The following is an 18221-nucleotide window of genomic DNA, read 5'->3' on the forward strand; positions in this document are numbered from 1 at the left end:
TTAATAATAGTGAGACTCTGCGAAGACAATGTTTTACAATCTCCTTTGAAATTCTGTTTATGATTGTGGTGGCCCTGCTTGATTTCCAACGTTCTCCCGTATGTTATGCACCTGGCCCTACACTTATGCGCTTTATAAGTACAACACCACACGGTCTTGTCAAAATATCTTCGTTCAGTCCGAAACTCGAACCTGTCCAGTATCATCATAGGGTTCTTTTTTCCCTGGCCAAAATAGACGATACCTAGAAATAAGCGTGTTAAGACCTTATACTGCAGGTATTTTTTCACCCGTAGAAAAAATCAGTTGGATAAAACTTCACGTCAAAATGATGATGATGATCATTTTTTTTAATTATTTTTGCCCAACCAAGAGGTTTTTTGTTGTTAAAAATAACTTTTGACTGACGCTTTTGGTGCATAAGTTTGTTCAATTATTTTTTTATTTTTTACAGTCGACAAAATACTCATATAAACTGAAAAAATAAGGCATTTATTTTGTCTATAAATGCATGATTATACAGAGCGTACTGGAAACGACTCGAAAATCAAATGAAATCCTACCATCTATTTGTTTTTTTAACTTTCCTCAAAGCTCCAGCTGAAAAGATGAACTTTAGCACGGACATAATACTAACAAAATGTACAATATTAATATACATGGTATTCAGGAATCCAAAAAAGATATCCACCATTAGCTGATCTCTCGGATTTAGGTAAGTCTTAAAAGATTTAAGTGTAAAGTTATCAGCTGTTGAAGGTGAGAACGGAAAACAGACTTTCTTTATAACTTTTTTGTTTCTGATTGAATTTGGATAATTTTTGCACAAGAGCTATACCGTTAGAACCGTTAGAAGCCATTCTTAATAATGTATTCAATTTAAGGTAACCACTTTGGGACCTCGAGGACAGAGTGCCCTCGGCTGCCTTGGTCGTTTTTATGATTTTCATACTTTTTGTAAGCGAAAATAGTGTCGACAAAATAACCTATTTGAGGGGACCGCCTAGCCGCGTGTCTTGGCCGGTGGATTTCGATCTGCCGAGGTAAGCATCACGGACGCAGGCTGGAATTAGGATGGGTGACCTAAGGCAGACTCGGAGACGTGGCTGTGGCAGCCTACCAGAGACCTGGGTCGCTCAAAATTTGCCGCATGTGTGTGGTCCCCGATAAATGGTAATGAGAACAGAGCAAAGAAAATCTCTGTAACTCAAGACCATGCTATCATACATAAACTGTACGAGACTTTGCCGCCAAGCCACCCGTGTAGTAAATAGGATGGTTTGAAAAAAAAAGTACCCGAGTAATCAAGGAGAGTGTACAAGGGGCCTAATAAGGCCTAAGTGCCGTGGTGGAAAAACAATTCCACCACTTTCCGACATACAATACATATATACATACCATCCTATTTGTCACATTTGAATAGTAATAAATACCTGAAAACAAGAATTGGTTGCGTATGTAGAAGAATAAAAAATGCAAAATATTGTTTTGATTTGACTAGTTTTTATTTTTGGAGACATTAAAAATTCGCAGTGAAAAAGTGAATGCTACATCAATCAATAATGAAAAATGCAATAAATAATCTTTACAAATAAATATCTACTAATGTAAGTCTACTTAGTTCATAAATAACATATCTTTGGAGCTAAACGTATTACAGTGGTGTATATTTATCTAAAAACTGCTGCAACTTGGACCTTCTTTCAAAATCCGCAGCATACGAGCTATTTGATCTAGGCTTTCTGGATTTTGACTTAACAATATTAAGTCTTTGTGTTGACAGATTCGTATAATCTCCCTTGAAGTTTATATCGTGGTTGTGCTCTCCGTGTTTCACTTGCAGGGTTCTGGCGTAAGTCACGCATCTGGCCCTGCATTTGTTTTTCGTACTGAAGGTGCAGCACCAAAACGTCTTGTCGGAGAGTCTTCGCTCCACTCGGAATTCGTACATGTTCACTATCATGATGGGGTTCTTTTTTCCGCGACCAAATAATACATCGCCTACGAAACAAACGTGTTAAGAGTCCTCAGAAAATTTCGTTTTCGACGATGAAAGATATTTTAGGATAACCGAAAATTACAATCCTATAATGTAAAAAAAATTAACGAAATCTACCATTTGTTGGTAATAATTTCACAGTTGTGATAATAATTACAATGTAAATGTAGAATTTTCACTAAATTGTCACGATTGTTGTTTTCTCAGTGCGATATTTTCAGGAAAGGTATCGAAAAATAGATAAATTTTAATATAACATAAAATATTAATCATAAGGAAGATATAGCTTTTTAATGTGATATGGTAGATATTGTATTTTTTCGAGATATCTTATTAAAATTTTAAACTTTGACTTAGAGCATTAAAACACTAAAATCCTAATATACACACTAATATGCTGCGTAAGCAGTTTTCGAGGGCGACTATGACTATTCCTCTCTATATTTTTTATTTTTACCTTATTTAAACAGGTGTGGCAAATGCTGATCTCTATACCATTGAGAAAAAAAATACTCTTGTTTAGATTTAATAAATCGAACTGATTTCGATAAATTCAGTTTTACGTACAAAATTTCAACATTTCGAACTAAAGTATTTGTGTTACGAAAATTGTTCGAATTTAAAACGGGTAACATTTCAATGTCTATGCCATCGATGCTGCGGAATTTATTATTAATACTCAACAAATGCATTCTGGTATGTAAATTTTAATTTCTGGGAAACAGTTCGATTTATCAAAATTAAACAAGAGTATGCACTCTTATCTTTATCTTCAATGAGATCTAGGGATCAAAATTGTTCAAAGATTTATAAATATGTGATAAAAATGTTATTGAAAAAAAAGTTCCAGTCACTCCCCAAAACTGTCCCTTACATAAGATGCGGTATTTAAATAATTTGGTATATTTGCATCCAGATGCCCTAAATCTAATTTTAAAATACGTATAGATATAAGGTTTCGTAAAAAAATATGATAACTACCATCCCTCTTTAAAGAGGTATGTTTCCCTTATCATCCATTTTCAGAAAGGGGGTCCTTGAAATGCAGGTATTAGCGGGGTACCATAGGATACCTGTATCAAAATATGAAGATTAATACCTACTTAATTATACACAAAAGTTGAAACTTACTGAGATATATTCCTCTCAATGTGGTACCACATTACATACCACCAAACCACATTTTTTTACATATATACTATAAAGTTTGAGCTAGAAACTTATTTATTTGAATATAATATATTAGTGACATTTGTAGGAAAATCATTTTTTAGTATTATTTTTTGGGAGTCGTTGACAACCCCATAACTTTTTTATACATGTGATTGTGGCTATCTAATCCGATATTTTCCAATACAAAATTTCTTCCCTAAGTTTTTTTTTGAGATTTAAATATTTGGTTGGTATGGATTACGAGTAAAACAGCAAAATCTTCTGTGTTGAAATAATGAAATACAGGATGTTAAAAAATTCCGTTCTAATATTTCACAGTGATTCTGTCCACAAAAGAAGGAAAAAAATATATACTACATTATTAATGTTTTCTTTTTATTCTTATAGGTAGAATCAATAGCCGTAATATTAGAATGAAATTTTTAACACCCTGTACTTCATTCATTTAACGCAGGATACTTTGCTGTTTTACTTGTAATCTTTACCAGATATCTAAAATTTACATGAACAAAAAATCTTTATATGGAAATTTATTTTTGAAATCCTCGTTCAATTCGAAAGATAAGTTCTCTTAAAAATAAAAATCTGTTGTATTGTCCGCAATTAATTAATGTAATAATTATTATTGAAAAATACAATTTTGCAATAAACCTAGTTAGCCTGGAATGTGTCACTTGCATTTTTGACATTTTGAAGTAAGTATCTGCGATTTCGAAAATATTAATTAATTTCCTTATTTTCCTAAAATTTTAACAACCCGTATTTTCGCAACGGAACATAATTTATAAAGCAAACTATCTTCAATTTTCTATGTAGAATCACACCCTTAAATATTCGCATATTATTGAGAAACACCCTATATAAGATGAATTATACAGGGTGATTTACAAATGGTGACCAAAAATGAAGGTTCATATTCTTTGGTGAATTTTACGGGGAGTCTTTCCTATAAAGTTTTTATCTAGGACGCTTTGTTAAAAAGATACAGGGTGTTAAACTTATTATTAATATATTACTAATTTTTTTAAATCGTTTAAAAACTAGTAAGTGAAATAATTTGAAATTGGGAACATGTATTTATGTAAACATTGTCCAAAATCTAAGGGCTTTTCCTAAAATTTACATGATCCAGTGGCGGAGATACAGGGTATCGGTGGCATATTTTTCTAAATAAAATAGTACGCCACTGCTTTACGGTAACAACCATGATATTTTCGGATTCGTCTTTCAATTTTCTACAAATTATGTTTTTCGAAAAAATCCTAATTTTCGAGTAAAACTTAAAAAACGAACTGAGAACACTTCGATATTCGAATATAATGCTTTTTAAAATTACATAGTGGGCTGCGATAGCAACTTTGACATTCTGAGCAGTTAAAAGAAAGAATAAATAATGCTTTTTATCAGATTCAAGCAACAATGAATTTGGAACAAATTACGTTTTCGTTACTAAAAAAATGTCGCGTCTGTTTTCGTGGAAATGGAGGTATTTTTTGAGCATTTGCTCAAATAAAATCATTAAAATGATGACTAATTGTTATTAATTTCTTTATTCGAATAAATAACCGAATGATTAGTGATTGTCATATCATTTAAGTAAAAGTGTTTTCAGTTGGTTTTTTAAGTTTTACTTGAAAATCGGGCTTTTTTCGAAAAACATAAGAGTAGTAATTTGTAGAAAATTGAAACACGAATCCGAAAATTCATGGCTGTTACCGTAAAGCAGTAGTATTTAATTTAGAAAAAAAAAAGTCCTCAGAATTTGGACAATGTTTAAATAAATACATGTGCTCAATTTCAAATTATTTCACTTCTAGTTTTTAAATTATTTAAAAAAATTAAAAATATTTTTTGAAGTTTAACACCCTGTATCTTTGTAACGAAGCGTCCTAGATAAAAACTTATATAGGAAAGACTCCCCTTAAAATTTACCAAAGAATCCGAGGTTTCATTTTTGATCACCATTTGTGAATCACCCTGTATATTATTCACCTTAAAAATACCACAAAACAATTTAAAATAACCTTAGAAATTAAGTCTCATTCAAGAAATACTTGGATAGACTCCGTGTGATCAGCTAGAAGAATAATACCGGGTGTCCCATTTTAATTGATACGCGTAAATATCTCGTCAGAGAAGTCACCAATCGAAAAATAGCCTAAAGTAAAATCCATTTCCAAGGTTAAAAATAGGGGGTCCCATTTAAAATTCCGAAGTTGACCTTTAATTGCCCTTATTGGTGAGGTCAAGGTTAAATCCTAGGTAAGCATCTGGTTTCCCCCAGTGAACTGAACAATTTAGCTTTTCTAATAAAGAAATATCTATATTTATAACAGCTTTTTATTGTATTGAAAACAATTCAGCGGTAATAAAAAAAATTCTCGCTCAAATCTGACAGTGTCCCAGAGTAAATTTCAGATTTAAAACTGCCTTGAGGCACCCTCGTATAGATTGGTCCGAATCCAACAAATTACGCCTGGAAACTGAAATTTACTCTTGAGTCGTGCTGCGGACAAACGTAACGTAAACGTAAACTGAAATATTTTTGGAAGTCAATTAAACAATAACGTAGTTTCTTCAAAATATACACAAAAATTATATTTAATTTGTAGCAATATATCCACAAACATACAGGGTGTAACATAATTCCACCGACAAAATTCTACAGTTATTTAACTAAAAATAAGAAAAGCGGTACATATGACCATAGATGATTAAAAGCTTAATTTCTGTGATACAGGGTGTTAGAGTGTATATTTATTCTTATTTGTTTAAGTATCTTACATAGTAGGTTTTTGGGTGACCCATGAAATCAAATAAAACCGCATTACGCATCATAATAATGACCAACGTGACCAATAGTGAACTGAATATTCTCTAGTTAATAAGCCTAAGATTGTGGCGTTCTGTCGAGGCCTATTTTGATGCACTAGAATCATACACACACCTACGATTCTGCAAAACGCCGCTGATCTAAAACTCCGCGGTGCTCATTTCAAGCATCTCACATTGAACACTTGAAGAGAATATACCAATTATGGAATGAATTTAATTACATTAAATAGAGGATACATTAAATGAGAAATTTCAAGTAATATTTATCAACGTCGATAGGGATCAAATGTCATAGCTACAGGAAACACAACTTTCACATTAGGTAACACAGTAGTAAGACAACAAACGTTAGAGGCATCACGGGTGTTATAGGATAACAAATAGAACCACTGTGTAACCCAAACAAGAGTAATTAAAATAATAAAACTGTATCTCAAAATGCGTTTACATTTTTTTTTGTGAGAAAAACATGTAAAATTTTATCGGTGTATCATTACATCTGAAAAAAATTTCTATTAAGTGCAGTGATATTTTTCAAATGTCCAATATACATAGCGTCTCATCCTGTTTAACAATTCTTCTTGATATTTTTCGAAAACAATGATTTCTACTCAATCTGACAACTTTAGAAGTGCATCTGTTGTAGTTTCCATTAAAACTTTGCAGATGGTTGTGGATTGCGAACTTCACCTCGAATACACCACGGTACGACACTAATCGTGCTTTGCATTTCAGTTTGCTTTTAAGTTTGCAGCACCACATTTTTCTGTTGAGAATGCTCTTCTCTAACGTGTATTCAAAGTCATCTAGCACAATAATGGGATGCTTGTTGCCTCGGTAAAAGAAGATGAGAGCTGAAAAAATTAATTTTTAAAATGTCAGAGATTGTATTGTTTGCCTAATGCAAGGAAAATCAGATTTCATATTTCATAATATATTTGAGTATACTACAGACTGACACTAACAGCACAAAATAAGTATATGGGATTTCAATCTGAAAAATCTACAACATATTCTCAGAACCTTTTTATTTTTATTTTTACCAACATGGCAAAACAGCTTTAATATAGATTTAAGATGATGTGATTAGAGATTTAACAATTCGGCAGGACAATTCGTGAAAATGAAAAAATTGAAATATATTCGAAATAAAATGCTCATTAAAATATTTTTCCACATACATTTTACTGGTATAGAATGAAACTAACTTATTCTGGTTTTTGTTAGTCAACTGACTGTTTTCTTATCGCTCTGTACAACGACCATGTCTTGTTAGAAAGTCTAACTTAAAGCAAACACCCTCTATAAAATAAAATTATCATTAGAAAATCGAATATATGTAATATAATTTTTCTCTTAAAAAATAAAAGTTCGATTTTTCTTTTTTTACAGTTTTTTCTGGAAAAAGAACGGTGTTTCCAGTTTAATTTTTCTGGAAACTTTAGACATTTGAATTTTCGACAGTGTTGCAATGGTTACTTTTTAATATAGGATAAATCTATTGAACACTCGTCTCTGGTACTTCATATTACATCTTGTAAATTGGCAACAATATACAGGGTGTTTCTAAAATATACAGATCGAAATTTCATTTTAAGTTGAAAGTTTAGTAAAAAAGTGATGGGGTGTAAACACAATTCGACTAAAGTTGCTAAAAAAGCTGATCTGGTTCAAATTAAATACAACACAGGTGTTCGACTTATCGATTGCAATTCTATGAAGAGATTTTTTTTCATTCTCATTCGGAGATGCAGCAGGTAATTAAGTGTATTTTTTATCTAAAACATTTGTTCATAGCATATTGAGTAAAATAATACATTTTTCCAAAGAGCATATTGAAAAACACAAATAAAAACATACTGGATTGTTTTCAAGTTTTGCTATGACATATACAGGGTGATTAATAATGGTACACAGCTTAATGGTAGATTGTTAACGTCAGAATAAAGCGATTGAGCCAAACATGCCTTTGTTAATTGTTGTTCCTTTTCGTTCTACAGGGTGTTAAAGTTAAAAAGATTTTTTGCTATATTTTAAGTACCTACGTATGGATCGATTGCTTTGAAAATTTGTCGTTTTACTTTTTTTGAGGTGCAAATACGAATATGCAGTGTTGGGGTCACGTCTAGGGGGCGCTAGTTATACTGTCCTATCAATGTGAAAATATGTCTAACTTTTTGTATTTTACAAATTTTGAATTTTTTAACTAGAAATCATTGAACTATGCTCAATTATAAATAAAAAAGGTATACTTGTTACAAATCGATAAACTCAAGCGTTTTCGAGATAGGGACGTTTTAACTTTTTGAGATTCGGCAGGAATTAAATTAGAAAATTAGCAGGACTTAAGATACCAATCCTGAATTAAGAATTAAGACAAACATTACACCAACTGAAAATTTTATTATGCATATCTTAACAAATTTATTAATCATAAAAGATTCTCAAAGCAACCACCACGACTTCAATGCACTTATTTAAATTTTGTCTGATGTTAAATAAAGTTCTATCATGTTTGATAATATGAACTGATTCTTGACTATTAATAATATCCTTGTAAACTAGAGATTTGATATTCCCAAAAGAAAAATCCAGCGGATTTAAATCAGGGCTTCGTGCAGGCAAATGTACTTCGTTACGGCGTCCAATCCAACGGTGCGCGGAATTTCTATTAAGATATTCTCTTACTTCTCGGGTATAATGTGCTATCAACTTATTATGTCAATGCCTACTACTTTGGAAAAACTAATTTTTTAATTTAATTCGGTTGAGTTTATCGATTTGTAACAAGGATACATTTTTTATTTAGTACGTAGTTCAATAATTTCTAGTTAAAAAATTAAAAATTGTAAAATACAAAAAGTTAGAAATATTTTTAGTTATAGAACAGTATAACCAGCGCCCCTTAGACGTGACCCCAACACTGTTTTCATATTCGTATTTGCCACCACAAAAAAAGTAAAATTACAAATTTTCAAAACAATCTGTCCATACATACTTAAAATATAGCAAAAAATCAAAAATATTTTTCCAACTTTAACACCCTGTAGAACGAAAAGGAGCAACAATTGATTAAGGCTCAATCTCTATATATTGACGTTAACAATCTGTGATTAAGCTGTGAACCATTATTAATGACTCACCCTGTATACGAATAGGTACATATTTTTTTATCAGTTTTCAAGTTGCAATTAGCTTTAAACATCGCTATAAAAATTTCACCACCAGTCTATCTAATATTTCCTCTTATTTTAACTAGTATTAATACAGGGTCTACCTAAAGTATTACATTACTACATATTTCTACACAAAAAATTAAATGAATTCCGATTACTCACGAAGATATAGCAGCTTGAAAATTAGCTGGTGTCAATATATGTTTAATATCTTCTAAACCTGTTGAAAAATCAGTACCAAAGTAACACGTTTTTGGCATTTGATGGCTTATATAAGATTACAAAAAAGTCTAGCCTAGGTCCCATTTTTTCATGGTCACATCGACAATGAAATTCTCTAATTTTTATAACTCTTGCAAAACTATTTATAGCATGTAGCATGACAGAATTATGGTAACTGAAAGAAGACGATGTTTGAATAAAATAAAATTTGATGCGTTATCCTTAATAACTATTAGATGATGACTTTTCAATTTTATACGAAAACCGAATCCTTTAATAAAAATTTTCAAGAGCAGGAATTTTTTCAATTCCTTGTATAAATATGGTCCAACAGTACCAAAAACGTATACCTATTTATTTAACAAAAACTACTGTCAACAGTTCACCTTCAATTTGCTATATATAATCTTCTATGTCAGAATTGACATTTGGTTCATTGTAACTTTTTATGTGACTTTTGAGCAAGGAACACCCTGCAAATGTATTACAGTTAAATTAAGGGACACCCTGTATATATCAGCAAAATTTTAAGGCTATTTATGGCATTTCTGATTTCCGTATTTTTTCTCGGAAACGGTCGATTATTGAAATCGAACGAGATTCGATATTGGTGCCTTTTGAGACGCTTTTTAAAAAAATCTATTATTTTACCAGCTACCTTACAACCGGGGCTTAATTTTCTGAAGTTCATTATCCCTTTTTACTTTTTATTAACCCACATCAATAAGAAACTTTTTGCTTAAAATGCCATTTCCTATTTCTCCTTTCAGCTTGGCGCGACACTTTAGGAACACCCTGTAGATCATATTTCAAAATTAATTTCGTTACTTGTACCCTTCCACCGAAAACGCTGTATATTCCATATGTATTTCTACGATATAAAATAAAGAAAGGCGAATATAAAATCTGTACAGTTTTATTACAAACTGAAATTCTTAAATCAACTAGTAACTATAACAAACAATTTGATTCATTCACTTCTTGTACCGTTCGATTTTAACTAATTCTTTGTTAAAGAATTTCCCATATACTCCGGTGAAAGTAGGCGGATGATTGTGCACGATAGTCCTCAACTGAATCACATTTTCAAATGAAACTATCCTCGCTCTGCATTTCAGCTTATCCTTCGCTTTACAGCACCACATTACTCTTGTGGCGGATTGTCTCTCAATTTTGAATTCGAAATCGTTAAGGATCAGTATGGGATGCTTCAGACCTCGAGAAAAGTAGACGACCCCTAAAATGCATAACAAAGTAGTTAAAACTGTAAGTTAACTAATCTAAATAGGTTTGTGTTACACAGAAGACAATATGAAACTACAATAGGTTTGAAAAATTAAATTCGATTCGATATAACTCAAAAAGAGTTAGATATTTATTTAGTTATATTTTTTTTCTTGGAAATCTGTACCTCAACCTTTCATACGCATTGTCTTATGTCAAAACTTTGAAAATCAAAATTCAATTCATATCACACAAATATTGATGAGTGGCATGAAATTACTCAAAAAATGCCAGAAAACCTGAAATATCGCGTATTAGAAGGTGATTTGTGGAAAACCCTTGCATCGGATTTTTTTCTAACCTTGAAATTCATTTTCAGAACATCAAAATACATAAGGAAAAACCAGGTCTGAAAAGGCAAAACTTTTTTTTGTCGATTTATTGATTCATTACTTTGTCGGTTCAAAACATAAATATTTTTGATTTCACATAAAATACCCTATAGCGCGTAAAAAAATGTAAACATATCACTAATTTTAGCTCAATTATCACTTTTCAACCTCAAGATTATCTGGCAACATTTGTGTACAACCACACCCCTGTTTTCACAGTTTATTGTTTTCCCCACTTTCCTTTTCAACTCGTTTTTGTTCATTATTAATCCAGATTTGTTTCTACATAACTGAAACATGTTATTTAAGATCTACTAACTTCTTTACTTTATTGTTTATAGCCGATTTTGTCCTTATAAAGCGTAGACCTTGGAAAATGGTATAGGAGACAACGAATGCAGTCACAATTATTTATATTAAATTTTATTACCATGATTAAAACAATGGTTATGAAAAAGAGACTGTGCATAAACAACTTTGTCTTTTGTAATAAAGGATGCTTTACAATTCAATCTTGTTCTGCTCGTGCAAGACCACCAGTATTTTGTCCCAATTTTGCTCCTCATACTATATTCAAAATGGTCTAGAACAAGATGGCGGACTCTTTTTTTATTACAATAGAAATATACAACAACTAAAAAAAATCACAAATTACAATTTTTTTAAGGTAACGCAACTCATCTTTTGCGAGTTGAAAACACAGAATTAAATGTTTTTGTCTGCGAAAAACTAAATTAACAATTATTATTAAGGTTAAAGCATCAAGTCTTTTGAGAGATAAAAATATATGCAAAATTTTTGGTCGGTATAATTGAAAACCTCAAAGTTCAAACACAAAATATGTCAAATGCTTAGTGATGCTATTAAAAATAAAAGAAGGAACACAGATAACCTTTTATTAAAAAACGTTCTCATACAATTTTGTAATAAATTTTCTATTTACAACTAGAGGAAACATACACAAAATCAAATATTAGTTTTTAAATAATATGCGTTTAAGAGTACGAGTAGAAGTTTTATTTAATATTAAAAAAATATATATTTTTGTTAATTTAAAAAATTAACATAATCGGAACTTAGTAGTTTTTGTAGAAATTGACAAAGTTATTTTGTCTAATTGGTGCGGGTAAAACGGCATAGCAAAATTTTTAACTGTAGAGCTCCTAAATAAACATTTTTATTTTTTGGCCTATCTTCACCTGATGTACAGGCCCAACTTCCGCGCACCGAAACAACATTGTCCAAGTTTGATTCGGGAGCACAAGTTATACTTGTCGTCACAAAACCCAGGGTGTATTGAAATCTTATTCAAAATTTCCTTCCGGAAATTTTCAAGTATGATTATGAGTGCCGCTCCTACCAATAACTGTTTTGTATAAAGTTTTCATTCTAGCTCTACATCCGACCCTTCTGTACTGAGAGCAACCCCAGAACATTTTATCTGCCACCCGTTTATCACAGAAAAAGACGTGACCATCGTTGATGAGATGCAGAACACCTCTTGTACTCTTTACGAAGATAGCCTCACCTGAAATTACTATTGTTAGTGAATTATTTATTTTAAAGAATTGTTTACACATAGTCTTACTCTAGGGAAAACTATAAATGTAATATTTTACTTACCTCGCTAGATACGAAGTCAGTATCAAACGATACAGAATTTTAAAACCAAGAAAATAAGTGATTTTAAATATACAGGATGTTAATTAAGTATATACAATAAATTCAACAGGCGATTATTTGAGTAATTTTAAGACTAAAAGTTCATAGAAACATTGGTCCGCAGATGCTTTGTTTTGAAGATACAGGGTGTTAAACTTTTGTAAAAAAATTGCTATTTCGTAAATATCTTAAATACCCTTTACCCAATTTTGTTGTAATTTGGTAGTGTTATTTGTAGTGTTAAGGGGCTAATTTAAGCTAATTTAAACTTGATTAGATTTATTTAGTCTAGAATATTATCGGCAGAAAACTTTTTTGTCGCCCAAACAACCAACAACAGTTTGGACAAAGCTTACAATAAATAAGAGAAAACATTGTCCAAGGACTCTAACTTTACATCCAGTTTTTCGAGCAAGAGAAGGGAACACTGAATTTTGGCCTTTTTGATATCTTGTCAAGTCCTGTTATTCCAGCCTTTAGTATCACTATTTCTTGGAAGTTTAAATTAACTCAAGTTTTTTTGTAGAATATTTTTCATACAATAAAATCTTACAGTTAACAAAAATGTGTATCTAATGATGTTGATGTTATCAAAATCCTGTAAAAAATCTTTATTAAAAAAAATATATTAAACATCAAACTTTTCAGAAATTTCTTTTGCCAGTGTATTTCTCGCTAATCAAACTTCAACTTTTATTTGATTTTTTTTTTATAGAATTCAGTCTTGAAAAGTTATGGGGACACTAGTGTTTTTTTTTGAAGAAGCTGTATATTAATTTTAAATAAAACAGTTCTTTACTGGTGACTTTAAAATAGAAGAAAAACAAATGACTACTACGATGATTATGACACTTCTTAATTTTTTTGTGTTACGATATAGATACGAAAGAACAGAGTTCTGCAAAATATGAGACCACTATATACATCATATACAAAACAATTAAAAAATCACAATCTTAAATCAAAACTATACATATTTTGGAATATTTAATATTCGTCTATTATACGAAATTCTCTAGTATGATTATGTATGCTGGTTATACCTATAATAGCTTCGTCCAACGTTTTCACTCTAGCTTTACATCCGAACTTTCTATATTTCGAGCAACGCCAGAACATTCTTTGTCCCACCCGTTTATCGCAGAAAAAAACGTGATCATCTTTAATAAGTTGAAGAACCCCTCTTATACTTCTTATAAACACAGCTTCACCTGAAATTAATTTGGTTAGTAAATATTTTAGTTTTGGGAGTATGCACACATATGCTCATATGCAGGATGTCTGAAAACCATGAGGGATGATTTTGTTTATAAAAGTAATGTTACATAACCTATTTTTTCAATTTGCATTTTGTCATAACTTTTTTTAGACAATTATAAAAATTAAACAACTTGATAAAATAGATTATTAAAAAATCTTATAGAAAGGTACTCTTGAAGTGAAATTTGAATTGGAATCAAGCAAACAAATAGAAAGTTGTATTAAAAATACTTATATGATAGAATACAAATTTTTCGAAAAATCTAACTAGGGAAAATAAAATATTTCTTAACGGAACTTCTAAAAGAATTGAAAATAAACATACACTATAAAAAAAATCGGTGTGAGTGAAAGCAATAAAGGTTCGGAGTGAATCCATTGTGAAATTATTGAGTATATTTTCACTCAATATTGGGCATTTTGATCATTTTACTCATTTGTGATTATATTTAAACTAAAACTGAGTACTTTCACTCAAATAAAGGTACTCATTATTGTATATTCAAGTAAACTCGTATTTGTTGCACTTATACCTAAATCAGAGTAAATGTCCTTCATTACTGAGTTTAAATATATATTAATTTCGAGTAATTTAAATGGCCCCGTGAAGATGGCACCACTTACATATTGTTTCTGTAATCTTGACCACAGTTGATAGGGGACCGTTAGATGCTCCAGAAAAACGTGATCGCTGGCAGAACAGGCCTTAGCCGGCGGGTCTCACCTAGCGGGTCTCAGTTAGGAGAGGAGGAGGCCCTCGCGAAGTGAATTAATTTCAACATTGTATATCCTAATTAATCATTCATGAGTGATTTATTTTTGCAGTCAATATAGTTAATTAAAAACCATGTCTGAGTAAAAAATGATAAATTATATTAGAGAAAAAGTTAACTCTAAATTGGTTTTATATACTCAGAATAGAGTCTAGTCGCTCAATTGATAGTTAGCAGTAACTCGGATTTGAGTAAGACCCACTCATTTCTGATGCAATAGTTTCTCTCAGTTGTACTCATACTAATAGAGTGAAAATTTCACTCAATCGGGTGTGGATAAATATTAATAAAAAAATAAAATACTTTCAAGGTAATGTAACTTCTTTAATATTTTGTTTTTACAAAAGTTCACGGGAACTTGTCCTATTATTTTTTTTATTAACTTTTTGCTCATAGTTTATAAACACCGTGTAAATAATCCTAAATGCAATACATGCAATATTTTACTCACCTCGTTAATAAAAAAGAAATGATTTTTCAAATATGTATTTATAAAGCTTTGACGTTGTGAGTAGAAATTACTAAATATGTTCATTTTTACATACTGAAGTTGTCCAAAATTTTCTAGCACAATGAAACACTGATTTGTCTGGTGAATTTCGCACCAATCATACTGCAATTTTATTTGGTGTACCTTATGATTTTTCTTTAGTTTTTTATATTTCAAATTAAAATGACTAAACTTACGTATACGTATTTTTATTTCATATTGAGGTACATCCACCTTGTAGAATATGTAAAAAAAATAAAAGTAAACTTTTTGCATTATTTTCCTAATCTATTTAATAATTTTATAGAACTATACAGGACTGTTTGGTAGAGATAAAATAATATTTTTTTATTACGTAATAATTGTACTAATTTAATTATTATTTAAATGTAAACTTCTACCAGAACGTATTTTTAGAACTGAAAGATACATTTGTTTATATTAAACCATCCAAGGGTTCCAGGTGTAAATTAGATTCCTTTAGGAATTATTTTGATTCCTTCGTCATTAATGTTTTATGCTAACAGTCTGCGCTATCATAGCCTGAGATATCTGCGATTTCTTCCGTAGAGGATGGTTGTGCTCTTCGTGAAGAATTTTCATGTTCTTCTTGTAGGTTGTCAGTCGTGCTTTGCATTTAAACCTCTTCTTCATAGAGCAACACCAAGCTGTCTTTCCAGGGGTCTGTATTTCGACCAAGTAGTCATGATTCTTGTAAATCAGTTTTGGATGTTTATATCCGCGCACGAAGTGTATCAGAGCTAGAACAGAGATTACTTGATGTTTTATGTCATGCCAAGTGAACAACTGATACTTCAAAATAAAACGTACAGAAGGATGTCAATAAAACAGTAAAATCAGATTACAAATATTTACTATTCTTGACGTGGACTTGCAGGATGCTTAGGATGTTCGATTTATTTGCAGCAAAGGTAAATTTCGTTTGACTTTTAATCTCACACGTTTTCATGATGGAGTTAATGGGAGTGAGAAGGGATTTGCGCGTAATCGCCTTGTATAAAATTCAACAAATGAACATCAATTATTTAAAATAATTATAAGTCACAAAAGTACAGTTAAAGAATAGCTTCCCTTATGAAAATATATTTTTATATCGTTAAAATTTAAGATGATTATATTTGTTCCAAGCCCACAAAGTTGCATATTTTTAACCAAGTGTGTTTTTGTGGAACTACAAAATGCAGATTTTGGTCGCGGTTCATAGTAAATGTCATCGACCTTAATAATTTGGCTTCGATTCATTAATTAATATCTTTGATTTAATGATATTTTATAGATGTCTAATTTATCTACGTCTGTAAATATTTCACTCAGTTACTTCACATCCACTGATTCACTCTATCTGATTCGATTATAGTGGACGTGAAATAATTGAGGTCATGAAAATATTTGCGAACAAAATAATGTGACATTTACTTTATTCGGAAATAAGTGGATGTGTTTTATTATAAGGTTGACAGAAATAGTTATTTATGTACTGAGGTCAAAAAAGTTGTATTTTTATAGACAAGTACACTAATGCAGAAAATTATAGGGTCAAAAGAATTTCCAACATTTTTCCGCGATTTTTGACAGACTGTATTTAGCGCGACAAAAAAATTTGCAAATTCAAGTCCACGGACAAATTTTCTTTTTTCTTTTTTTTCATGGACTTGGAAAAATTTTGTTCAACTAAGCCGATGCATAGACCAGATAGCTTGTTTATTCAGCTTCAATTTCCTTTTTTATAAATTTCGAAAATATCGGACTTTTAATGGAAAAGAATCCTTTTATCTTCAATCATCGATATCTCGGCGGCAAATGGTCTTACAGAGAAGTTTGGGACAGTTTTGAAAACTGGAATAAATTTCCTATAACATGCTGCCGCAACTTTTCGAAAATTTATATTTTCATCTTTTACACGAATTTAAAAAAAAACAGAAAAAAAGGTAATTTATGTTTTTTTACAAAATTGACGACTAAATTAGAAATGACTAATGTTAAGCATGACTTTTACAGTTCGATATACCCAGAAGAGCCCTGTGAAGTTTCATCTCGATCTAACGAACCGTTTATTTGTTTCAAACTTTAAAAAAAAAATAAAGGGTCGTGTTTTTTAGCTTACACTTCATAATCATGATTAAAATCGAAAAAAAAAATTCAGGTTTTCACATTTTTTACCGCAAATAACGTTTAAATTGATAAATTTTTCTATGGACCTTAATAACTGAGTTAATGTTACTTTTTAAATGTCTGAATTTAAATATAAATGGGCAATTACTTCACGTCCACCTTTATTTCACTGCCGTTGATATTTGGATAAAATGATATTACGTTTAAAAAGTGACCGAAAATTAGTTCGTAATATTGCATTTTATGGTGAGCACGAAGGAAAAATATATTAATGCGACTTGTTAATTTGTTGATAATAAAATATAGATTCTCTTTGTAATTAAGAACCCGTAATTAACTTCTACAATACATTAAATATGTTATTCAAATTTGAAAATCGGCACCTTTATTATCATTATTATTTTTACCAAGCGCCCATTTTTTGGTCGAAATAATATTTTCCTTTACCTTTACAGGTCGGGCCCTTTTTGTACGTTTTTTTCAAAAATAAAGAACTTATTTTCGAGATATCATAATGTACGGTAAATTTGCACTTTTTAATAGTAACAAAGTATGAATAAATCTTCATTCCTAGTGAGAAAATAAAGATTAAAGGAGTACAAAAACAATACGCATTCTTAAAAGTTACTGTTTATTGCTCTTCATTCTCATCTTAACAATATTTACAACTTGTGCAGGCATACCCCTTAGTGATTCACTTGTAAACTTCGGCAAATGATTGTGAGTTTCACAGAGGATACTTAAAACGTTGCGATAGGTCATAAGCCTCGCTTTGCACAGGTGTTTCGTGCAAAACCAAATTGTCTTGTCGGGGTATTTCCTGTGGACGTGAAACTGATAATAATTGTAAACTATTTTGGGGTATTTGTACCCGCCCTTTTC

The 18221-nt window shown here is 30.9% G+C and overlaps 1 protein-coding gene across 39 annotated transcripts in view; it reads right to left on the minus strand.

Annotated features, from left to right (window-relative positions):
- Window positions 1-18221, minus strand: part of LOC108912735 (protein tramtrack, beta isoform) — a 219688-nt gene that overhangs the window by 159030 nt on the left and 42437 nt on the right. Inside the window, exon 4 of one of the 39 annotated variants that reach the window (XM_018718073.2) lies at window positions 1640-2001. The exons of 34 other annotated variants lie outside the window; for them this stretch is intronic. In XM_018718073.2, the coding sequence (XP_018573589.1) occupies window positions 1655-2001 (347 nt within the window). In that variant the 3' untranslated portion in view covers window positions 1640-1654. Of the gene's footprint in view, window positions 1-1639; window positions 2002-6513; window positions 6862-10300; window positions 10643-12276; window positions 12550-13655; window positions 13895-18221 lie in introns of those variants that run through there. 4 more of the 39 variants (XM_018718074.2, XM_018718095.2, XM_018718116.2 and 1 more) reach the window with 4 other exon arrangements.

The sequence above is a fragment of the Anoplophora glabripennis genome, unplaced genomic scaffold, assembly GCF_000390285.2.
Source record: "Anoplophora glabripennis isolate ALB-LARVAE unplaced genomic scaffold, Agla_2.0 scaffold471, whole genome shotgun sequence".
NCBI classification, from domain to species: Eukaryota; Metazoa; Arthropoda; class Insecta; order Coleoptera; family Cerambycidae; genus Anoplophora; species Anoplophora glabripennis.